Raw genomic sequence first — 26,709 nt, forward strand, 5'->3', positions numbered from 1 at the left:
GCCAATTTAAAAGAATGATGTAGATCTATAAGAAATTACCTTTAAAGCAAAGTGTTGAGTGAGGAAAAGGAAAAGAAGAGGCAGTTTTAGAACTGTGAGGAGAGTGTGGTTCCATTTATCTGAAGTACGTGGATGTCTTGTATAATTCACAGAACCAAGTCCAGAAGAATTATACAACAAAGTAATTTAAGTGGCTGACTCTCTAGAAGACACCCTAAGGTTAGGCTAGGTGGCAAGTTTGCCAGATTTAGCAAATAAAACTATAGGATGTTTAGTTAAATTTCCATTTCAGATAAACAACAAATAAGTTTAATATAAGTATGTTTCATACAATATTTGGGGCATGCTAACACTAAAAAATTATTTATTGCCGGGCCAGTGTGGCTCAGTGGTTGAGCATCGACCCATGTACCAAGAGGTCACTGGTTTGATTCCTGGTCAGGATACATGCCCAGGTTGTGGGCCAAATCCCCAGTGTGGGGCATGCTGGAGCCAGCCATTCGATGTTCTCTCTTATTGATGTTTCTATCTCCCTTTCCTATCCTCTCTCTTTAAAATCAATAAAGAAAACAAAAAAAATATATTTTAAATAAAAAATTATTCATTATTTATCTGAAATTCAAATTTAACTGAACACCCTCTATTTTATCTGGCAGTCCTAGTAGGTGGTCAAGTAGAACTTCAACTCTTTATGTTGCATCTTTCATAACACAAATGTATTCATATATTCTTCATGTGAAAAAAATAAGATTTAAATATATATATTAATAATCACTAGAAGTTAGCCTAGTTTTATTAAGAAATTGTCCTTCGAATCTAGTCTCATTTAGGTCAGATAGGATTGCTAAACTGGTAGCTTAAAGAATATTATAGCTGTGCAAGATTTCTATTGAGAAAGACTCTAACTTAGGATCCCCAGCATTTGGCTGAGTACCCACCATATTCTTTTGCTATGTACTAGTCACTGAATGTTTAATGGAGAGCTGAATGAATAAATAAATTGTAGTATGAAGCATATTTTCAACCCAAAGTGAAAAAGTTACATACTTGTCAGCAACATGGGTTCCTAGAAATAATGAAGCCACATTTTAAACTTTCTCATGGAAAATGATTTTCAAACTATAATATGCTATCTTGGAATATTATCTAATTTAATCTTTATAAAGGATAAATACTGTTTTATTAAAACAGAATCTGAAAAAGTCTAAAGAGCCCTTTTAATATGTATAACTAAAACATCTATATGACAAGATAAAGTTGTCCTAGTTTAATTGGCAATTGACTCTGTTCCTTGGTGGTACATTAACATAACATTAAATCTTAAAATAGATGATGTTTTAGGTTCAACGAGATACACAAACATACCCAAGGTCACCCAGCAAGAAAGGCACCCTGAGGCACTGCAGTGAACTACAAGGCGAAAGGAAATGGATTGGACACTTTTAATCTAACTCATAATGAATTTTTGACGTTTTGTGTTTCAAGAAATTGAGAAATGTCAGGGAATTGGCAGTGATAAAAAAAATATATTGTATCTTTAACATTATTCAGAGAAACTTTGATTCTTTCAAATGCTGGGTAAATAATGATAATATGTACATACATATAACACTTAATTTTTTTTAAATAGTTTTTTATTGATTTTTTTAGATAGAGAGGAGGGGAGAGAGAGAAACATCAGTGTGAGAAACATCAATAGGCTGCCTGCTGCATGCCCCCTTCTGGGGATCAAGTCTGCAACCCCGGGCATGTGCCCTGATTGGGAATTGAACTGGGACCTCTCAGTCCATGGGATGACACTCAATCCACTGAGCTACACCAGCCAGGCTAACACTTAATATTTTCAAAGCACTTATATACATACATATTACCTAATATTATAATAGGATATGAGAAAAACATGTGTCATCCCCTGTATACCAGTGCAGAAACTAATACAGGTGGAAATTAGGCAAAGTGATTATACCACTTAGAAGTAAGAAGAAGCAGATCCCAAAGGAAAACTGAAATCTCTTTCTCCTGATATGTGAAGCCTTTAATGATGAGCCTGCCAGAGAGGTCCTGAGAAGCATGCCTGAACAGGAGTACCTTTCCAGATTTGGATGAATATTGGAAAGACAGATTTTTTTTTCTGACTGAGGTATAAGAGACATATAATAAACTAAGTGCACTAATCTCAGGATTTTTTTTGGCTGATATAACAACCACCCAGATCAAGAAGCCTTTTCCAAAGACTTCTTTCTTCATGCCCCATCCCAATCTATAACTCCCTTCCTAGAGGTAATCATATAAAAGTGTACTGTTGTACATATAGTTTCTATTACTCCATCAGTGCTATGGAAGGTCAGTTGCTCCATATCTTTGTCAACACTTGATGTTTTCAACTTAAACCATTGTGGTGGTGTCTTGTTATACTTTTAATTTTCAAGTTTGTGATGACTGGTAAGCATCTTTTCATAAGCTCCTGGGCATTTATATTTCCTCTTTGTGAAGTGCCAGTTTAACTTTCACCATTTTTAAACGATGGGTGTGTCTCTTTCTAATTGATTTATATATTGTGGGCATGTCATCTGTCAGATATGTGCAGTGCTAAAATCTCCTCCCAATGTGTAGGAATGTGAATGGGATCCTGCCCCTCTCTTCACCCGGACGGAGCATCAAACATGATTTTATCGTCATGTTATATACAAGCACTTTAAAAATACATAGGAATACATAGAGGCAAAACGTTTCCCTAATGCCTTTTTAGCCTATTTGACAACTCAAGATATGGAATTGTACTGGTACATTTTAAGTCTTTAGTAAAATATTTTTAACTACAAGCTAAATGTATGTGACAGATACTGAAACCTCATAGCTAGGCTTTTAAATGTTAATAATTTTCCATTTCCATTGTGCATTTTGTCTACCGAAAAATATGTAAAATGCAATGCAGAAGAGACAAGGAGCTTTAGCTATCTTTTAACTTCATAAATGCAGAGAGTCTAATGTGTACCTGGGTGCAGGTATAAATACCGTATTCCTCTTAGATGTCCCACAAAAATGTATTTTAAAAAAGCAAACTGCATTCAAGTATAAGCTGCGAAGGAAACACCAGCACTGGCAGACCTGCTATCTCCTGGCAAACCAGCAAGTGTCATGTGCGACAGAGTCTGAGATGTCCCTGAAATCTGTGCGAAGTAGTTGCCTGCTCATAGCCAGATGGAACATTCCAGAAACCATTTTGAAAGACTACGTATGCTGATTCCAACAAACAGGAGGAAAGAAGCAGGGATTGAATATAGCCAGGGCAAGATAATGTCTTGTGATGGGTGCAACTAAGGTTTTTACATTGGTTAGCTTGCCTGCAAACTTTTATGCTTTGGACTCCCAGCCTAAGGAAAGTTTGGGATTATTCTGAGAGGGCATGGCTGATTTAGCTTTCATTCTAAAATATTTCAACAGTTAAGCTAAGTAAGAGTAAAAACAACCCAAAGTTGTTTATATCATTGCCCCATCCTTAAAATAGACTGTTGTATTGTCTTTCAGAACTACCTCTCTAGCTTTTACTTTAAATAGTAAAAGTATAAAATTTATTGAGCCACCTATGCTGTAGGATCTGTGCCAGGAAGCGGAAGTTAACCACAGAACCTGAATAAGTTGTGTTTATAATATTTAAGGAGCAGTATAGCCCATTGAGGGCATAAACAGCAGTGTTAATGTAATTTAGAAAATGATGAATCATTTCTTAGAAAATTCTGAAACTTTCCATTTCTATGGAGTATTTTTTAAATGATTGTTATAGGTTTTTCTCATTTCACAAACTATCAGAGACTTATTAAATTTTATATTTTCAAAAGATTGCTGGCTACTCAGTCAGAGAAAGACAATTATCACATGATCTCACTTATATGTGGAATCTAATGAACAAAATAAACTGACCAACAAAATAGATCCAGAGACATGGAAGTAGGGAACAGGCTGAGGAATCTCAGAGGAAAGGGGGGAGCACGGGCAGGAAGAGATAAATCAAAGAACTTACGTGCGTGTATGCATAGCCAATGGACACTGACAGTAGTGTGGTGAAGGGAGAGCAGGAAAGGGGGGCAGGAGAGGGTCAATGGGGCAAATGGGGGGGGCAAGGAGGGATACCTGTAATACTTTCAACAATAAAGATAAATTTAATTTAAAAAGGTTGCTGACTACTAAGTTAATTGTGGTTGGTAAAAGGGATATATATATATATAATTTTAACTGGCTACTTCAGGAGAGCACATAAAGGAAAAGTCACCCCCAGTGCTACCACTAAAAGCGCTGGATATAAAAAAAAGCAGAAATCTCCTTTGTTCCTCCTTCCTATCCTCACATCCAGAGGTAACAACCTTTAACTGTAGCTAATCTCCTTGCACACATTTTTATATGTATTCAGATAGGGTTGCCAGACTTGGCAGATAAAATGAAGACATTCAGTTCAGTTTGAATTTCAGGTAAACAACAAATACTTTTTTAGTTTAAATATATCCCATGCAATATGTGGGACATGTTCATATGAAAAAATAGTTTGTTGTTTACCTGAAATTCAAATTTAACTGAGTGTCCTGTGTTTTACCTGGCCACCCTGATGCAGACATGTCCATACATATGTACACAAACACGTATACTTTTTTTTTTTTTTTTTTATGAATTTTTATTTATTTTTTTGTTACAGACATTTTACCTTTTTACCCCATTGGCACCCCCCACCCCACCCCCCCGTCCCCTGCTTAGTTGTCCATGTCCATTGGTCATGCATACATGCATATAAGTTCTGTGGTTTATCTCTTCCCACCCCCCAACCCCTCCCACCCCCTCTTCTGAGGGATGTCAGTCTGTGCCCTATTTCCATGTGTCTGGGTCTACTGTATTCCTCAGACTGTTATGTTCATTATATTCCGTATATAAGTGAGATCATGTGGTATTTACGTATACTTTTTTTTTATCAAGCTGTATGTATGCCTCTAAGGCTTACCCTTTCACTATATATTTATCTCAGTTACATGTGAGAATTACTCAGGTTCTTTCTAATGGCTGCCTGATACTACATTGTAGACTCATCATAATTTAACTGTTCCTCTATCGGTAGACATTTCAGCCTGGATCCTCTTTGTAGTGACTTATAAACTTGTGCTGATGGTCCTGTAGGATGAATTCCTAGAAGTGGAATGGCTATGTCACAGCATATTTTTAAAACATTGTTTGTCCATTTCCTTTATACTTATTCACTGAGACCCGAAGCATGAACAGCTGAAGCACTGGCCAGGTGAAGCTGATTTGCGTGACAGACACCTTGCTTGACCTCACAGGACCAGCCCCCACCCCTCCCCGTCAGCTCCAGGAGACCAGGCACCGGTGTTCTCCAGCCTAGCACAGCACCTGCCGCAGAGGTGGCCTGTGACACAAATCCAGAATGAATGAATGTGAATTTACTCGAAGGGTTGCTGTGAGAAATGAAATAATGTATGCAAGTAGCTGGGGTAAAAATAATGTCTATAAAATGCCTGGGTTGCTACTTTATTTTTCTTTCCCCATCCCCACTTCCAGTTTCTTCCTTCAGGGTGAAGGGGCTGTAACCTGGTGAGGGGGACAGCACGGTTACAGTCAAGTAGGGTAAGTTCTGTGACAGAACTGTTCCTAAGAGTGTTACGAGACAAGGAAGGAAAATGCCTAGTGTAGCCTGTGGGTGGGTGTGAGGAGAATTGCCTGGGACTTGACCACGGTCTGCTTAAAGTACATCTTGAAAGACAAATTGGAAAGAGCAAGAGAGACAAGATGTATATGTTGGTGGGTAGAGCAGTGGAGGGAGCATTCTAGGCGTGGGGAACAGCATTGCAAAGGGACAAAGGGACAATACAGCACAGAGCACGTCACCTTCGGAGCATGGAAACAGCCAGAAATGAAACCAGATCTACTTGGGTAATCAGACATTTACATGCTTAGGTAGCCAGCTAAGTTCTACCTTTGTCTTGTAGGGAACGGGAGGGGACTTCTTCATGATTCAGATTTACATTTTGGGGATATCATTTAGCCAATATCGTGGAGCAAAGATTAAAGATGCTTAAGTCTAAAGGCAGGAGCTTACCGTATTGAAATATGATTGCAGCCATCCAGGGAAGAGACAAGGAGATCAGAGAGAAGGGATGATTTGAAAGGTAATTTAGAAGCTGATTATCTCTGTGATTGAGAGGAGAGAAGGAATCTAAAACATCTGTCAGATTTCTGGCATGATCATTTGTGTGCATACTGTCATCCAAGGAAAGAAATACAGATTGAGGAACAGATTTTGTTGGGGGTGAAGAAACTGTGTTGTTATTTGGGGACATATTGAGATTGCAGTTTGCTGTGGAGTAGTCTAGAAAGCATATGCAGGAAGCATTGACATTTGCGTGTTTGAAACCCAAGAGAGCAGTGCCACTGTGACTTGGGATGCCTCAGATTGTGACGAAATCATGGTTGGCGCCGTGAATGAATGAGGTGAGGAGTTGAAGGCGACATTTAGAATGTAAGACCTTTGTGCGACACGTAATTGGGAACACAAACACATGGTGAATGTTTGCAGTAACCATTGTCAACAGCAGAAAAGGGAGCTTACCAGGGACCCACAGAAAGTAACACTGGAAGCTCAGATGAAGTCGGTGACTGTGATATGTAACCACACTTTTGTGTGGCGATTTTCCCTCAGCAGTTTTAATGGTACGTGTAGGGAGGGGCAGGTCGCTACTATGGCGAGGCCTTGGAAGATCAGGGTAAGGCGACATGGAGGATGATTTTTATGGTACCTGGAAAGAGAATGATCCGAAAAGCGGACTGGGAGCATTAGGTGAGCCAGGAAAAGATTTGAAGGCAAAAGGGACATGTTTGAGACAACAACCAGCCCAAGGAGTGACTGGATATTCTTAAGACTAAGAGTTCCCTGGCCACAGTGGGGCCATCTTTCCCTGGGCCATTCCTACTGTAATGCCTGTTTGAATGTCACCTCACTGAATTGTTCTTTGTAAGACAGTCGTTCGATTCATAACCTAGTCCTCGTTTTTGCCCCGGTAAATAGCTCTTCAGTTCCACTTGGCCTACAGATCCCCTTTCTCTTGGCCTCCATGCTTTTCCTGACTAGATATGACCACCCAGAGCCTCTTCTTCCTGTAGACTGAAGAAGTTATTAGTGAGGAGCATATGGTCCTCCTCCCCCTGGAGATACATTTGCTGCCTCGCTCCTAACAGGCTTCAGCTTAAAATTTCAGTCCTTGCAACAACACGCAAGAAAAAATGTTGAAGTGCCGCCTCTTCTAAGGCCCCCATAAACAGCTGTGCATGCAGCTGTACCCAAGACAGATAATGCGCACAGATGTGTTTATGGGAAGGAGGCACGAATACTCTCTGTGTTGTTTTCAGCTTCTCACCACGGCAAGGATTTCTTTTCTCTTTCAAGGAAGAGGTACGTTGTGGTAAGCAGTGTTTTATGACCTGTAATAAAAATCCTTGTAAAGACCATTTTTTGACCAAATGAAGCTAAGTGTTCTTTGCAGAGTCCTCGTCTGTTCCTCTCCCCCTCTCTGCACTGGAATGCACACAGTTCAGCATTAATGGATAACATGAGGAAATAATATCACAAATTCAAGTTCCTATTTGTTAAGCTGGGAAAGCAACCAAACTTAATTATGTAAGAAAGTTTATTAGTAATGTTTTTCCCTACTCAGTAGTAGCTTCTGAATATGTATGTTGATTAAGTAAAATTTTATATTGCATTTTTTATCGTGCACAGTTGTTATCCCATGAAAGCACCCATAGGACAGTTGGAGGGAACCGCAACAGTTGGAGGTCCCATGGAGAAATCAGTTCAAGAATAGGTAAAAAGTTGGGTTATTTATAGAAAGAGACATAATACATTCAGTGAATAATAATGTGATTTCTAAGGATCTTTTGTACCTAAAATCTTTACCTCTATAATACCTAGCAATCTGTAGATGTTCAAAATTAGGAACAGATAATATAACACTCGATTTAATTGAAGTAAGAAATATATAAAGATTATATCCACTAATATGCACACAATTGCATTTGTTGATCTTAATAATGATTGCTCAGGACGATGGGAGGCTGTCTGTGTACTAACGGGAGGAAACCAGATAGATTTGAACCTACTGGAGTGTTGCTGGATGTCATGGCTAATGGTGGGTCCTCTTCTCGATGTAGTGGCACCAGTTCCAAACCTGTTACCCAAACTGGGAGGTTCACACATTGTTTTTAGTTCTTATAACTGCACTGCAAGAAAATGTTGTCTGGCCCATTTTACAGATGAGAAAACTAAGGCTAGATGCTAGGGGAGGGGAGGTTAAATAACAGGCCCAGAGTCCCTTCGTGTGTAACCTGGCGATGTAGTAGAGCCCTCAAAAGTTGTCCCATTAAAGTTGACCTGTGAAAATAAACATGAACATATTACATTTGTCTCTTAAATTGCCTTTCCCCTTGCTTTCTCCTTCTAACATTTCTAGTTCAGACCTTTACTGTCTTATGTCCAGAGTAGAACAATAGCCCCCTGACGGCACCTCCCATCCATTCTGTAGGCTAAGGTATCAATAATAACATGCCAGTCTTTCACACATTTTCGCTAGTTTCCCATTGACTACAAGTAAGGCGTTATACACTCCCTACACCAGCCCAGCGATAAAGCCCTTTGCAGTGTGTTCCCGTTTAGCAGTGCACCCTCTCTAGGGTCTGTTTCTGGTCTCCAAAGACCTAAGCACTTGGTCTCCTCCAAGCCTCTGCTTGTGTGGTCTTCCAGGCAGATGCTTCCCCAACCAAACCTAGCAGTAGCCCACCTCCAAGATCAGCTTAGATTCGGCTTCCTCTGTGCTTACTCAGTGATATATGCCATTACTCTGTCATTTGTCATCCTTGCCACATACTGACTTGAAGTGTGTAGGTGCATTTATGTCTTCTCTCCCCGTGCAAATAGGAGCTTCCTGGGTCCCTGTCTTCAGGTGTTCGTGTGTAACATCACCTTGCACATAGTAGGGGCTTCATGTTTCTTTTGTATAAATGGTAGCAATTCATTGTGTGCATGTACTTTATACTATATAAAGTAGTTAAATATTTAATGTCCTACTTAATATAATATAAATTATTAAAATATGTAACAATTATTAACTATCTCCTTTTTGAGGTTATGTCCATTTTTATACCTGTGAAAATAGAGGCCCACAAAGGTTGCAAGTGACCTGCCTTGGTTTATATAACTAGTAAGCAGAAATTCGGATCTAGTGCTTTTAGCTCCAAGTTCAGTACTCTTTCTTTTAACTCATACTGCTCTCAGAAATGGAAATTCACATCTCATGTGCCGGTGGCTTGCTTAGGTTACATACATGTCCAAGAGGAATTTCTTTTGTACATGCCTTGTGCCTCCACTTGACAAGCACTTCCTAGAGAATAACCAGTAAACCACAATGAAGGATTGTGGCCTTTTTCACTAACAACTCAGGAATCGGCTTAATTAATGAGGATGTTCATATAAGTCCTGTGCACAGAGCCAAGAGCAGAAATCATTATACATCGTCTTAATGCTTTTCTACACACTGTCGAGTGGCTCATCAAATCAAGTAAAATCAGCAGATATGTCTGTTAAGGTGCGTTGTTGGAGTCTGTGGAGAATATACAAATGCCCCTCATTCCTGTTCCTCAGGGAATTCACAGTCTAGCTTAATTGCACCTGCCAGTTTAAAGAAACAAATCTGTAATATACAATAATCAGACATCTTGGTTCTCTCTGTAATCTTGTGACAGAGGCAGGGCAGGATTTATCCTGATTTTTATCAATGAAAAACTGAGGTTCAGAAAAGTAGGGACTTGGTTGGTCAATGATGGTTAAGATGAAATGGAACTTAGTCAATAGCACTAGATTAAGAGACCATACTTTGAGAAATAGCGATGTGACAAGATGAAATAAAGTATTATTAGAAGCCCTAGCTGGTGTGATACAGTGGTTAGAACCTCAGCCCTCACACTGAAGAGCGGATGATTCAATTCCCAGTCAAGGCCTGGGTTGCAGATGTGTCTTTCTCACATTGACATTTCTCTCCCTCTCTTTCTCTCTTGCCCCCCCTCCCTCCTTTCCCCTCTCTCTAAAAAAAAATTTTTTTTAATCAATGGGAAAAATACCTATGGTGAGGATTAACAACAACAAAAGTATTATTCTAGCCAGTGGTCCAATTCTCTATCTAAGTAATGGCTCAGGCAAAGTGGTTTGATCCAGAGAATGCTTCTCTTAGGATGAAAGAAGCGAACCAAGTGATTGCTTATAGTCATAACCCTAGCTGTGAAACATTGGGCCAAAATCCATGTTTTTTTGTGTGTGTTTTTTTAAATCCTCACCTGAGGACATTTTTTCATTTTTGTTCAGATGGAGTGGGAGGGGGAGAGAGAGAAACATCGACGTGAAAGGGACATGTTGAGTGGCTGCCTTCCACACAACCCCAACCAGGGCTGAGGACGAATCGCAACCAAGGTATGTGCCCTTGATTGGAATTGAACCTGTGACTCATTGATCCATGAGCCAATGCTCTAACTGCTGAGCCAAACTGGCCAGGGTGAAAATCCGTGTCTTTTGATGGGCATATTGCTAAGAGAATTCAGTATAGGGGTGGGAAGGTAGGAAGAACCTCCTTCACCATTTTTATTCCAGACTTCAGTGTTCATTATAGGCATGGGATATATTTCTGAAATAATGAACCAAACATTTTAACACACATATGAAGATGTTCTAGTGGCCAGTAGGTAGGAATACTGATTTATACACCATGCTGCTTTGGTTCGTATTTCCTAATCCAAACCTACTTTTTCCGATTCTCCTGGAGTTTTATCACCTGCTGAAGTTTTTCTCCTTGGGAGGAGTCAGTTGAGTTCTTTTTAAGCTCACGGCCTTTATAGATTTTATGGTCATTTTCCAATTTAGTTTGGTACTCATTTCATTATGAAAAGCCATCGAACACTTATTGACACCTGTTCATACAGTGTGCTACGAGTCTGGTGTTATCTGGAGGAAGGGTGATGAGACCAGACCCCGCTCTCAAGGTGGGACCATCGGGCAGTGGGTGGGTAAAGATGGCAGAAGTCCACAGACGTCCCAGGAGGCGAGGCCAGAGAGTTAGGTGGGCTGTCTGAAGGCGCTCGGGCATGAGAATGATCTGATAGGAGCAGGTTTGCATGTTAAACAGATCAGACTAGCCAGATTGTTAAGGATGGATTTGAGGAATGACATCAGTAGGAATACATGTAAGGAAGAGTGAGGACCAGACCCACTGTAGTGGGGCTTCAGAGGTGTAGGGAGTATATGAAGAAAAAAAATGACAAAACTTTACTGAGAGGTACAGAAGACTCAAGTAAGTAAAGAACCACAGCATGTTGTGAAAAGGAAACAATATAGTAAAAGTATCAGTTCTCCCCAAATTAATCTTTAATTTCTTGAAAATTAGTAAAACTACTAAAGGGGTTTTGGGGAGGATATGGGAACTCAATAAAATGAACTTAAAATCAGTCTAGAATAATAACATGTAAGAATATCCCAGAATGTTTTACAAAGAATGGAAAGAGGAAACTTGCCCTATCATATATTAACGCATATTCTAAATATTTGATTATTAAAGGAAAGAGGTACTCTAAACAGCCAGACAAGTCAAAGTCCAGAAACAAATTCAAGTAATTTAGAACATGATTTAAGTGGCATTTAAAAAGTGGATGATTTACTAACATTTCTTTTGAAATGTCTTGCTTAAACATACATTTGATTTTGTCAGACTTAGTATACTATTCTCAGCCTTGAAACTCAGAGTATTAGAATTATTTATTTAACACTAATAAAAGTATCTAAATTGCATGTATTAATTTCTGCACCTTATTTATACATGACATTTTCACATGAGGCTTTGGATAATATATTATTGTTTATGTGATAAAAATATTTTCTCTGAATAAAGTGGATAATTTAGTAAATGCATAAAACCTTTGGCTAAAGATAGCATATAAATAATAAGCCCTGGCCGGTTTGGCTCAGCGGTTAGAGTGTCAGCCTGCAGTCCTGAGAGACCCGGGTTCGGTTCCCGCTAAGGGCACATACTTCGGTTGCAGTTTGTCCCCAGCCCTGGTCGGTTGTGTGGGTGGCAGCCACTCGATGTGTTCCTTTCACATCGATGTTTCTCTCTCTCTCTGTTCCTCTCTCTCCCTCCCACTCTACCTGAACAAAAAATGAAAAAATGTCCTCGGGTGAGGATAAAAAAAATAATAATAATAATAGCACACATCCATTAAAAATTGAGCAACAGCCCTGGCCAGTTTGGGTCAGCAGTTAGAGCTTCGGCCTGCAGACCAGAGAGTCCCGGGTTCAATTCCCACTAGGGGCACATATCTCGGTTGCAGTTTGTCCCCGGCCCCTGTTGGGGTCATGTGGGTGGCAACCAGTCGATGTGTCTCTCTCACATTGATGTTTCTCTCTCTCTCTTCTTCCTTCTCTCCCTCCCACTCTATCTGAAAAATAAATGCAAAAATGCCCTCAGGTGAAGATTTTTAAAAAAAAATTGAGCAATAGATCTGTATTTATTGACATGCAAATGATCCATTTTACATTATGATGTGAAAAGGGCAATTATAAAATCATATACACTGGCATTCCATTTATAAAACGGAATAAATATCTGTATGAATGTATATGTACAGAAAAATTATGGAAGGCTACACCAATACCTTAATTGTGGTTACCTCTGGATGGAAGAATTGTGAGTGTTATTTGTTTTCTTCCTTTTCCTTGTATTTTGATTTTTTTTTAATTTAAAAGTATATATGCAGTACCTTTCTAATGAGAACCGTAGATCTTTTCATTGGAGAACAGTGAAGAGGAGGAAGGGATCCACTGTGAAATATGGCAAGGTTAAGTTAGGAGTGAGATGTCCATTGGTTTAGTCAAGCAAGTGGTTATTGGTGATGTTGCAGGAGCTGCTGCATCAGTGATGTGATGTGAATGAGGAATGAGAAAATGTGCACTGCTGTGTCAAGACTATCGGCTGAGAAAGGAAGGGAGTTGCTTGAGTTGTTTGTTGGTCAAGAAACTATAGAGAGGGACCAAATCCCAGATACAGTAGAGAAGGAGAAGAGTTAGAAGAGCAGATTGGGTGAACAAGTGGAGTGAATGTAATCTGGAGCTCAGGAGGAAGAAGAATACTGCCCGTCCTTTCCCACCAAGAGGTAGGGGAGCGGGTAAATGCCAGTGGAACACAGGGAGTTGATAGCTTTCCCTGAGGGTCTTTCTCTCTGAAGTGGAGTGCACACTCGTGTGCTAAGAGAAGGAAGGGAGATAAGGTAGGGAAAAGCTGTAAAATCTAGACTGGCCTACAAGGAGATCAAGGGGGTTGATTGGGGACCTGTAGGATTACCTGGTGCTGCTAAGGTAGTCAGGGTCGGAGACTCACTTCATATTGACAGTGAACAGGTATGTGATTATTTTTCCCCATAGCAGCTCTGTGCAACACAGGTGTTAACAGTCGAGAACGAGAGCAGTGGGGCTAACTGAGGAAGAAGCTATGCACAAAGGATAAGGTAGAGTGACCACGGAACAAGAGAGGTGAGGGAATGGGCAGAGCTAGCCAATGATGCGTGAACAAGTTGCTCTCCAGATGTAATTAATTATGCTATCTAATAAGCTTATGTAAATTTGAGTGGTATTTTGATATTCAAATAAATGTTACTGAAGTAACTTGAATATAAAAAATAGATCTGAGGTGAGTAATAACACATTCCTGGTTTTACCCATGGGAATAGATGACAAAAAATGGAACGGGGTTAAAGAAATCCAAGTTCTCTGAAGCTAAGGTGTAGCTTGGGCATCCTAGGGACGTTGAGGTCACGCAGGAAGATGGACAGGGCGGGCTGGAGAGGATGAGCCATAGAGGAGGATTGACAGCAAATGATAGCGATGAAGAAAGGGGTATTGTGAACACTCTTGGAAGAAGGTATAAATCTCAAAGAGAAAAAGATGACCACCTGGAAGGGATCATTGGAACAACAAAGGAATGCTGATGCATGCCCCTTGGGGGAGGGGGCAGAGGGCTGTACATGAAAGGTAGTGGCCTTAGCAGGTGTTACTTAGTATAATTTTAGTTAAGTTAGGTTTGTTAGAATAAATTTCAACTGCAAGTTACAGAACATTCAATGAACAACAAAACAGCTTTACATAAGAGCATTATTGTTGATGTAACTACTAGGCCAGAAGTGGGCTGCCCCAAAGTTGGTTAGCTATTCACTGATGTCATCAGAGATCCAGACTCTTCTTCTCATTACATTCGGGTATTTTAAGTGTGTAGATGCTGCCTCCCTATCTGACTTAAGATGGTTGCTACAGCTGCAAGTTCATGCCCTTAAGTGGCAGCATGGAGTACAAGATTCACAGAGATGAAGAGGAAGTACACCGGGGAGGTCTATACTTGATCCCCTGTAAAAGAAAAAGTTCCGTTCCAGAACTCTATAGCAAACTTGCCCATGCATCTCATTGGCCAGGACTGGGTCTCATGTCCATCTCTACATCAATTCCTAGCAAATGGGAATGTGATTGCCTCAGCCAACCCTTCATGGCTGACAACCAACAATGTCTATCTACTGTAGTGGGAAAATGATAGTATATTTCACTCCCAGTGATCCCACTTCTAGGAATATACCCTAAGACACCTGAAACACCAATCAGAAAGAATATATGTACCTCCATGTTTGTAGCAGCACTATTTACAATAGCTAAGATCTGGAAACCGCCCAAATGTCCATCAGTAGACGAATGGATAAAAAAGCTGTGGTACGTATACACAATGGATTACTATGCAGCTGTAAGAAAGAAAGAGCTCTTATCCTTTGAGACTACATGGAGGGACCTGGAAAGTATTACCCTAAGCGAAACAAGCCAAACAGAGAAAGACAGGTATCGTATGATCTCACTTATTTGTGGAATATAATGAACATAACAGTCTGAGGAATGGGGTAGTCCCGAGACGTGGAGGTGGGGTACAGACTGACAATCCCCAGAAGACAGGGTGGTGGGGGAGAGATAAACCACAGAACTTAATATGCATATATGCATGAACAGTGGACATGGACAACAAAGCTGGGGACAGGGTGGGGAGGGAGGGGGAGGGGGAAATCAGTGGGGGGGAAAAGGAGAAACATCTGTAACAAAAATTAATTAAAAAAAAAAAGAAAACCAACTTATCCAGTTCATTACCTCATTTGGAGAGGAGGGAAGTACGTAGTGAGGGGAACACTCTCAAAAGAGGGACTCGAGAGGGAGAGTGGGGAAAGATGACAAGATATTCCGTCCAAATGTAGCCATTTTAAAGTGTAATGTTTTTAAATTTTTATATTATAAAGAATATGCGTTGAAGTGGGGAAATATGCATGGTATGTTATTAAATGCTTTTTTAAAGGGCTATAAAACAGTATTTATAGAACAAAAACTATTTGGGTCATTAGCCAACAACCTAGGCAACTTATATATTGTATGTTCTTGTTTGTGCAATGCTGATTGTTATAGCCTACTCTGAAGAAGTTATAGTTAACATTGCATACTTGTAGTTTCAATTCCCGATGACTTTCCACAGTGGGTTAGTAATAGCCATCGTGCTGAGGCAATGATTCCTTCTTTCAGACTGTCCATTTAGTCATTACATTGTTCCTCAAACACCAGCAACATTTCCAGGAGTGGTGAAAATCAATTGTTCTTACTTCTAGTTCCTTGAGACTGATTCTTTACTTATTCAGCATTATCACTCCTTCCAGGAATGAATTGTTTTCATTCTCTCTTCAGAAAACATATTTCATTAATAAAATCTACATATGCAAAGCCGCTTTTATTATGCTTTTATCTAGTTGCCTAGGAGCTGTAAAAACAGAAAGCCAGCACTTGCGACTAGAGGCTTAACGTGTGTTTCTGCTGAAGAGCCCCAAGGCAGTGTCACCTTGCCCAGTGATCTTCCCCGCCACTGTGCTGCAGTAACTGCTTACAGGCACAGCCCGACTGCTCTTTGGGACAGAGCTCACAAGTGTCTCTTGTAGCTTGTCTCCCGGGACACAGAGCTCACAAGTGTCTCTTGTAGCTTGTCTCCCGGTCCTTCCATCTATTGCTGGCTTTGAAGCCACCGAAAAGTACAACTTGCCAGGTGATTAGAAGTTTCAGAGAACCTGCTTTAACCCTCCTTTTGCTTTGTCAGAATTTTGTTTTGCCCTTTGTGATGTTGTATGAAGCATTCTTTGGGTACTCCTCAAGACCAAAGTGGGAAGGAAGGAGGGAAATCTGCCTACACAGTGGTTTTTGCAACTGCTGTTGTCATTGGTGAATGGGTCAGTGCAAGCAGGAGTCCCGGGCAAGTTCTGACCTAGAGTAAACGGTGCGCAAGAGCAGTCCAGCTTGTGGCAGTCTCGCTGAGCACAGGCAGGAGGGAGCGTAAGAACCTGCCTCGCTGACTGGCCAGGACCTGATCGTGTCTTTGTTCTCCACTACTTCATTGCTTATGTAGTGATACTCGACCACATTTTACGGGAGCACTGTGATTTTAAAAGATCCTGGGATTAGATCTACCAGTTCCACTTGTAGGTATATTAGCCAAAAGAATTGAAAGCAAGGTCACAAAAACATACTTAGACACCCATGTTCAGAGTAGCATTATTTAGAATAACCAAAAGGTAGAAGCAACCCAAGTGTCCCATCAACAGATGAGTGGATAAGCCAAATGTGATCTATATAGAGAGCCGAATATTATTCAGCCTTTAAAAGGAAGGAAATTCTGCCCAGGCTGGTTTGGCTCAGTGATTAGAGTGTCAGCCTGTGGACTAAAGGGTCTTGTGTTCAATTTCTGGTCAACGGCACATGCCTGGGTTGTAGGTTCGCTCCCCGGCCCTAGTCTGGGCACGTGCAGGAGGCAACCAATTAATGTCTTTCTCAAACATCAGGGTTTCTTTCTTTCTCTCTCTATCCCCCCACCTCTGTCCCTTCAACTCTCTCTAAAAAAAAAAATCAATGGGAAAAAAATATACATTCAGGTTAGAATTAACCTAAAAAAAGAAGGAAATTCTGACACGTCACCACATAGATGAACTTTTAGGGCATTAGGCTAAGTATAATAAACCAGTCACAAAAACACAAATCCAGTATGATTGCACTTATAGGAAGTATCTAGAGTAGTCAGATTTATAATGAGTGAGAGCAGAAGGATGGTTGCCAGGGTCTGGGCAGGGAGGGAAAAAGGGGAGATGTTTAATGGGTATGGAACTTCAGTTCTGCAAGATGGAAAAGTTCTAGAGATTGGATTGGTTGCACAACAGTGTGAACATACTTAACGCTAAACTATGCACTTAAAGTGGTTAAGATGGAAATTTTTATGTGTATTTGATCGCAACTAAAAATAAAGTATATGTATGAATTATCAGCAAAAATACAAAAGATGAAAACATGCTGGGACTAGCCCTCATTATTGTCAGTAGTCCGCGGCTTTCTATATGACTTTATCATCACCCTTTATGTATAGGCTCTTTCACTTCTGTTCCTATAATCATAACCCCTACCAGAAGTCAGCATGTCATCAGTTTAGTGTAAAAAAAAACAAAAAAAAACCTTCGTTATGCATGATCTATTTTAAACTGCAGACTCCTGATACCCTTCATAGGAAACAAACTAAATTGGAAAACTTCATAGGAAACAGTAAATCATTGTGAGGATAATTCTGTCGAAACTTGGACACAAATTTGAGAAGACTGTGTTTTACACATCATAAGGAGGGGGGAATGATTATCTTTGTCTGTATGTTGTATATATGTCTTTAAAATTTTTAATAGAGAAACTACTGATGTACATTTTTGTTGCTAAAACTTTTAAGGATGTAAATACATCACTTTGATTAGGTAGATATATCCCAAAATTTAGAATTGTCTGTTGAAAGCTATCATTACTTTGATTTACTGTGTGGAATAAATTGGGTGTTTTTCAGTATCTTTTGGACCTACTTAATACTATTTGTAGTTGGAAAAAGACCCAGTGATAAAATTTTTTCCCATTAGAAAAGTTTTCAGTTTGTTTTGTTTTTAAAGAAATAAGAGGATTAGAGTTCTAGAACACTTAAAAGAAACAATTGCAAGGCATTAAAGATTTCTGGTTTTCAAACTGAAGTCCAGAATCTTTCTAGGGGAGTTACCAAGGACAAAAACCCACCTAAAGTCACTGGAAGTCAAACTTCATTCCACAATGGTGTCCTGTTGAAACATGCTTTACCATCATGTGTTTCAGAAAGATACAGAGTGAGGCCCAAGTCCCTGTTTATCATCAGTATGGCTAGGAGTTCCAACCTTTTATTCCAGGACTGTGCATTGTAACATAAAAAGGATTAACCTGTGTTTAACTTAAAGAGCCTTAATTGCAGTATCTTTGCATTGCGTCACTAAGATTACTGGGAAATATTTGAGTCTTGTATAAGGCAGATTAATTTAGATTAAAATCTTGAGGAGCTCATTTAAAAGTATGTCTCATGATACTATAAATTGAGATAGAACAGATAATAAACATTAAGCAGAGAATCCTTTGAAATGTCTTTGATCGGAATACTACTTGTGATTCTATAGGAAAGGTGTTTTTTCCTATTGACTTATTCATTCATATGATTCTCAAGAATTGGAACCATGTCTTAATTTTGTTGTTTCATACCTTGTGTTTTTTTGTACTTTGTGTAGTGTTACAACTTATTCATTCATATTATTCTCAAGACTTGGGACCATGTCTTAATAGTGACCAGAGTTTCTGAGATAGTTGAGTGTATTTTTCATTTGAGATTAGGTATTACAGTGAATGAAGGTTAAAGTTGAGGGGGGGAGCTCCCCAAATCATATTTAACGCAGATCTACTGTGTTCATCAACCTACCTCACAATTGAATTACTGAAGGTAACAAGATTTTTAAAAAATCATTAATTCAAAGGCTCACTAGTTCGAAAATCTAACTGTGGCTAGATATTGTAGGTTTCAAAGAAAATCCAGTTTACTAACCAAAAAGTATTTTAAAGTAGCCTAACAAAATCTGAAGAATGATAATTCTTATGTAGAACGGACTTTTCCTACGTTAATAGGCGTCATTTACACAGAATCAGTGTTAGTGCAGTTATGTGGGTTTGCACTGCTTACCCTCAGCTTAGATGTGATGTTAAGTCATTTTCGCCTTTCAACAAAGGAGAACTAGACTCTTATTATAAGTCCCAAAATAACACAACTAAAACCAAATAGTGATTATGGCATATTGCAGGGAGGAAAACCATGCAGCCATTAAAAATTTGAAGAAGTCTTGTTGTAGTGGCAAAATATTTGCAATGAATCATTATACATTTTTTTAAAAAAACAACAAAATAATATGTACAGAATAATAACCCTTTTTGTTGTTGTTAATCCTCACCTGAGGATATTTTTTCCATTGATTTTTAGAGAGAGTGGAAGGGGGGGGATAGATGGAGAGACAGAGCAAAACATCAATGTGAGAGAGACACATTGATTGGTTGCCTCCCACATGTGTTGACTGGGGCCAGGGATTGAATCTGCAACCCAGATATATGCCTTTGACCAGGAATCAAACCTGTAACCCTTTAGTGTGTAGGCTGACACTGTAACCACGGAGCTACACCTGCCAGGGCAACAACCATTTTTATTTATCAATATTTTTAATATACTATGGCTCAAATAGATCATATTTATATAAATTGTATTTATTATAATATTTATGTAAACTATAATAATATAAATATACATTATATTTATACCTACAAATATTAGCAGTACACGTAGTTTTTGAAACACAGACAAGAACGACACAAAAATTAATAGTGAATGTTTCTCTGTTCTCTGAAGGGTAAGACGTTGAGTGATTTTTGTCCTTCTTATGGAATTTTAATTTTATAATTTTCTGCATTAAGCATGCACCAATTTTATAATTAAGAAAAATATAGTATGTGCTATATAAATAAATGCACAAATAAGAGCATTGCACATTTGCCCTAACAAGTTTGGCTCAGCAATTAGAGCGTCAGCCCAAGGACCAAAGGGTCTCAGGTTCAATTTCCGGTCAAGGGCACGTGCCTGGGATGCGGGCACGTACCTGGGATGCAGGTTAGACCCCTGGTCCCAGGCAGGAGGCAACCAATCGATGTGTCTCTCTCACATCGATGTTTCTCTTTCTCTCTCTCTCTCCCTCCCTCCCTTCCACTCTGCCTAAAAATCAGTGGAAAAATATCCTCGGGTGAGGATTAACAACAACAAAAAAATGCATCACACATTTATATACTCTGTAGTTTAGGCTTTTTATTAAAGTTAGATGAGCCTTATTATTAATTAATTAGTTAAAATGTTTAATTTTTTTCTGCTAATTTGCTGCTTATTATTTGAACCAAGCAGATTTACTCTTTGAAATATGAACCTAGCAGATTTATTCATTGTACAGTTTTAAATGGTTGGTACTTAGTGTACAAGAAGCTAAAAATGATGAGCCTGCATGACATTACTTTAGGTTAGTCATGCTATTTAAAATTTAGTGCTTACAAGTGTGTGCATATGTTTCCAATAAAGACTCATTGGCCACAGCAGAAGACTACTTTTCTTAACATTCTGTGCTTCATTTTCACACTCATTTTCATTCATTGTTGTTTGACCTGTTGTGGTTCTTGTCTTGAAGGACTGACTGTCCATCAACAGTACAGTCTTCTCTGGAGTTTTCACCTTTGGAAATTTAGAAGGCAGCTTCTGCCAATTCAGAAGATAGTAGTCCTCCCTTATCCACAGGGTAGAGTGTATGTTCCAGGAGCACCAGTGGATGCCTGAAGTCACTATAGGACCAAACTCAATGCATATTGTGTTTTTTCCTATACTTACATACCTATAAAGTTTAATCTATAAATTGGGCCCTGTGATAAAGTTTAATCTATAAATTAGGCCCTGTAAGAGATTAACCACAACAATAATAAAGTAGAACAATTATAACTGTATACTGTAATAAAAGTTATATGAATGTGCTTACTCTCTCTCTTCCCCTACCCCCCCACCCCCATCGAAACATCTGATAACCAACCTAATGACTGAGAGAGCAATAAGTGACTAACAACCAGGTAGTATATATACAACTAGGACAAGCTAGACAAAGGGATGATCCATGTTCCAGGTGGGACCAAGCCAGACGGCACAGGATTTTATCACACTACTCAGAAGTGCATTTAAAACTTAAGAATTGTTTATTTTGGAATTTTCTATTTAATATTTTTGGATTGTAGTTGACTGTGGGTAGCTGACATTGTGGAGAGTGAAAGTGCAGATAAGGGGGGATTACTGTGTCCACGTAGGTGGATCTCCAGAAGGATCCCAGCTCACCTGTCAGTGCAGACCCACCCTTAGCACTGGCACATTTCCTGTAGCTGTTTGTGACTCTGCCTCGCCCAGGAAACGAGACACTTTAATAATTATCATTTGTTAAGTGATGCCATGTGCCAGAATGGCCCCTTTGCATACATTACTTCATTTAAATCTCATAATATTATGAAAAGGAAGCGCTGTTTCCTCCATTTTATAAATAAAAGCTAAGGCTTTGGTTTTAAACAAGCTGAGATGTGAAGACAGAACTAGTACCTTAAACCAATAACCAAATGTGCTGTTTTCCGGGGGAGGGTTAGTGGTCCAGCTGCTGAACAAGTGTGTCCCCACAGCCCCGCCCCACAGCTGTAAAGCCAATGATGCTGCCTAATCATTTTTCTAACAATCTGAACTAGGTTGTTCTATCCTCCCTTGTACATGCCATTCTCACAATATTTTGAGGGGTAGCTCAATCTTATTAACCCCAGATTTCAGAGGATAATACCAGGGTCAAATTTTAGATTTCTACTTTCAGACACTGTTCCTGAGTTTTAAATCTTGTATCTAATTTTATCAGTTCTAAAATGAGAGATGTGATGACATTAGTTTATTTTCTGAATGCCCCCCTGCTTTATGCTAGTTAATAAGTGTGGCAATAAGAGCTGCCATTTAATGAATGCTTGTTACTGTGCTTAGTGCTATATAAACATTGATCCTACAAAATAGGTTTTGGTACTTTACCATTTTACAAACAGGGAAGCTGAGGCTCAGGGAGTGAGGTTAGATGGTTTACCTGGTTTTACATCTTCATTTGATCATTGATGTAATATCCAGTTTTTCTGGACTTTGTTTGAATCAAGACTGTCTCTTGCTAGTGGTGTGACTTTGGGCCAGTTACGTACACCCACTGGTGTATCACTTTCTTGACCTGTAAAATGGGGTGATGATATATTTACCTTAATGTTGTGGTATAGATCAAGTGAGTTACTAATCAGAAAGAAGGTACTCAAACAGTGCTTGACACAGTTCCTGCTTAATATTTAGTGCTATAAAATAATAATTACCATTAATATTATTAATATTCACTGGATTGTAATTACTGAGATCAAATACTAAACCGTGTAGAAGTATATGAAGTAAAAAATATTCCTTTCTCACCACCTCCCACTTCCTCTCCCCAGCATTAACCACTGACACCAGTTTGGTATATATTCTTCCAGAATGTTTCATATGGCATCTGAAGCTTTTTTATTTTTATTTTTTTTATTTTTTATTTTTTATTTTTTTTTAGAGAAAGAGGAAGTGAGGGGAGAGAGAGGAACATTAATCGGCTGCCTCCTGCACAACCCCCACTGGGGATCAAGCCCACAATCCAGGCATGTACCCTGACCGGGAATCAAACTGGGACTTCTCAATTCATGGCACAACGCTCAATCCACTGAGCTACACTGGCTGGGCTGAAACTATTTTTAAATTGTCCTTTCATTAATAAAATACAGGTCTAGAGTAAAATGTTTTGTAGTGATCTTGAGAATGGGAGGGTAGAGAGGTAGGAAGGGAAACATTCATTAATTCAGCAAATATTTATCAAATGCTTTCTGTGTGCCAAGTACTCTTAAATGTGGAGGATTTGGCATGTTGAATTTCTGTTTTGACTGTGTATTGATTTTTTTTTTTTTGTGGGGGGGTCTTATTTAGGACATGATGTTTCAGCTTCTCCGAGGTCTGGATTTTCTTCATTCTCACCGAGTAGTGCATCGCGATCTAAAACCACAGAACATTCTGGTGACCAGCAGTGGACAAATAAAACTGGCTGACTTCGGCCTTGCCCGCATCTACAGTTTTCAGATGGCTCTTACCTCAGTGGTGAGTGAGAAAGGGCTGTTCCTTCATTAAACTTATTCTTCCTCTTTTGAATGACAAACTGCCCCCATTCCATACCCCTAATGTTATTACTGCCGGTGGTCAGCTGGTGGTCAGCTGGTGGGCAAAATATCTGCACTTTTTGCATAGCAGTGGGTAGGAGGAAAGCATTCTGCATACAACCCCGGACACATCTGGGCCGGGCCTGCTGTGGACAGGACCCATTGCAGAAATAGCCTGTTGCCGCTTAGCCACTGGAAAGGAATCAGTTACACATTTCTAAATGCTTTTTGCCATAACACTGTTTTCAGAGCTGCATATATATTGTCTGGGGAAACACAGCTCAAGGTCGGGGACAAGAGCACTAGCACCTTGACCTGCCTGCAGCACCCTGGCTTGAGGAGCAGCCACGATGTCTGCACGGGTGTGTGGGACACTCCTCTGAAGCTCAGGTGCGAACTGTGAAGGAAAAATGAAAATCCGCACTGACCTTGGATGACCCGGAAACAAGTAGCACCACCCTACCGGGCAGAGGCTCATCCAGGACAAAAGAGAAAGGGCTCTGTTTTGGCAAAGGACAGTTATGGTGTCCTGTCCTATGTCTCATTCAGACCTAAAAAGCCATAACAGCTATTGAGTTTGGTTAGCTTTTATTTCTCCTTCTAGTTCATTGTTTCTGAGAGGAATTTTTGTGAACTTCTGTACCCGAAAGATAAAAAGAGGAGCCTGGAAGTAGGCACTGATAACCCTTCTCTTTGAAATGTGTGTTTTACATACAGTGAATTCAAGCATAGATTTTTTTTAAAAAAAGCTAAGTGATGTCCCTTTGCTGTGCTACTAACCTCTGAGGCATGAAGTTGAGGTGGAGAATCCCTTCCATTCTATGATAACTATAGAAATGGCCCTCAAAGCATTAGATTAAGCCGTAGGAAAACGAATCCTCTTGGGTAAATATGTCATTTTTCACATATAACTCATCTTTTTTATGTTCTGTTTTTATTGGTTTCTGCCTTTAAATTATTCAATTACATTTGACAAGCAGTATTAGTTTCAGGTGTATAGCACAGTGATTAGACATTTATATAACTTACGAAGCAATCACCCTGATAAGTCTTGTACCCACCTGACACCGTACATACAGGAGGGAGTTTGGGAGGGATGGGTGAAAAAGGAGAATAGATTAATAAGTACAGGTTGCCAGTTATAAAAAGTCACGGGTGTAGGGGTATAGGGCACATACGGTCCACCTTTACCCTTGAAGTGGTTCTCAGTGAGGTGCAGCACGCCCCTGGTACAAGGTGTTGTTGAGAAATGTATGACCTTGTCTCTGGCAATCACAGCGACCCGAGGGTGGAAATGCCTGCAAGGAGACTAATATTCTGCACAACAGAAATTATTTCCCCACATTCCAGGAAAGCCTTAGCTGAGAAGTAGAAAATTGGGAGGGGAGTTGGATATTCTCAGAGAGAGATAACTTGCCTTAGAAAAACATGGAATTTACAAAAGTGTTCTGCTTCCCCAGCCCTGAAATATGGATACTACAACCTGGACATGTGCACTTGCATACTTTCCCAACACTGCATACTTTACCTAGGGCATCAGAATGTTTACAGGGGGTTCCTTGGCATGCATCCCCATTGTTGAAAGATAAATTTGTCCAGCATGCACCACCATTTTTGAGAAGACAAAGCACAAGATGGTGTTAAAGGATACGCCTCAGCTTTGGGCTGGGTCAGGCAAGCCCTTGTATTCTTATATAATCACACCAGAAAGGGCCGTGTCTGTGTGTTTCCCCAGTGGGAAGGGTGAGGTAGGCTGCAGGCTTCCCCAGGAAGTAGTTTCTCGTGTTGTTGCAGGGCCTTGGGGAGAAACTTGAATAGGCTTTATGATCTGGACAGTCATCCTAAGAGCAGATGCAAGGAACCGGTCTCCTTGGGTACATTAATTGAGGAAAGAATGAGCCATCACTGAGACAGACACTTTATTTTGATCCCCCCAAACGGGCACTAAAAACCATAAATAAAAACAGGAAACCCAGTTGGTTTTGATTTTTTTTTTTTTTGCTTGTTAAATTTGAGGAATGATAGCCCAGCTTATGCGTAACATCAATTAACATTCCATTCTTGCTGTAAGTTGATAGGTTCAGACAGGAAAATGCAGGCAAATTATTTCATAGAGAAAAGGGGAAAGGCAGTCATAAATACCTGCTGTTGCAGTGTCTAGTTTGTACTCCTCACTCTGTATTAAGACATAAAGTAAAAAATAGCAACTGGAAAAGACACTGGAACAAATGCAGACTTTACTTGAAACTAATAGTTGGAATTGAATGGTCATAATAAAGGGGTATGATTCCTAGAGTGCTGCATTTAAATTGCTTCCCCTTGTTTTGTGTGTTTTTTATTTAGAGGGAAAAGTCCATGTAGTACAGTGATACACTGTTTCAAGAATCGTTGCCCTGGCCTGTTGGGCTCAGCGGTTAGAGCATCAACCGGCGGACCAAAGAGTCTTGGGTTCGATTCCAGTCAAGGGCACATGCCCCAGTTGTAGTTCAATCCCCAGCCCTGGTTGGGGTCGTGCGGGGGACAACCACTCGATGCATCTCTCTCACATTGATGTTTTCTCCCGCCCCCCCCCCCTCCTGCTCTGTCTGAAAATCAATGGAAAGATATCCTCAGGTGAAGATTCTTTTTAAAAAAATTAATTTAATTTAAAAAACGACTTGGAATCACAATTTTCCAGACTAAACTGGTATTTATTTTTCTACTTCCTGAAAATACACATTTTTTTGTGGGTTATGTCATATAGGAACTGGGAATCGACTTAATCTGTGGAATGTTAAAGGAATTGTAAATTAACTGATTCGAAACTGACATCTCACTGCATAAAGAATGCTGATATTTACTTATTTTCCAAAGCCTGACTCAGATGTTCCCTTCTGGTACTCACTGCAGAACTTAATCTGTCCTTTCTCCCTCACTGATTTCGGAGTAACCTCTATTACTGTCTTTCATAATACTGCTTTCCATCTTGTTTGTAATTATTTGGGAGGTTTTATTTATCAGGCTGTAAGATCCTTGAAGGAGTTGGCCTTTTGGGTAGATATTAATTTAGGACAATCACTGTGAGTCTGGACTGTGGTTGTCGCTGTAGGTGTGTAATAACATCCGTCCACATGATTTAACTTGCCTCCATCTGGTGAGGGGGGTTAAGTGCCCTTTAGAGACGCCTAACTTTACTGGGCTGCCTCCAGCATGACACTCGGGTGTCAGGAGGGAGTATTGGGTTCTGGCTGCTCAGTACACAGTCAGGCATGCATCAACCCCATGCATCAACCCGCACAGAGTGTTGTTTATTTCAATTTCTTTAAAGGTAGAATTAAGATGTGGATAGCTACAATGTATACCTTAGACTTGACAAGAGGGCCCCCTGGCCTGGGCCTCAT

At 39.8% G+C, this 26,709-nt stretch overlaps 1 protein-coding gene across 1 annotated transcript in view; it reads left to right on the forward strand.

The window, feature by feature from the left end:
- CDK6 (cyclin dependent kinase 6) overlaps positions 1-26,709 on the forward strand; it is a 241,563-nt gene that overhangs the window by 97,099 nt on the left and 117,755 nt on the right. The window contains exon 4 of the mRNA XM_036247057.1: positions 23,103-23,270. Coding sequence (XP_036102950.1) covers positions 23,103-23,270 — 168 coding nt within the window. The remainder of the gene's footprint in view (positions 1-23,102; positions 23,271-26,709) is intronic.

Source organism: Molossus molossus, unplaced genomic scaffold (genome assembly GCF_014108415.1).
Source record: "Molossus molossus isolate mMolMol1 unplaced genomic scaffold, mMolMol1.p scaffold_m16_p_7, whole genome shotgun sequence".
Taxonomy (NCBI): Eukaryota; Metazoa; Chordata; class Mammalia; order Chiroptera; family Molossidae; genus Molossus; species Molossus molossus.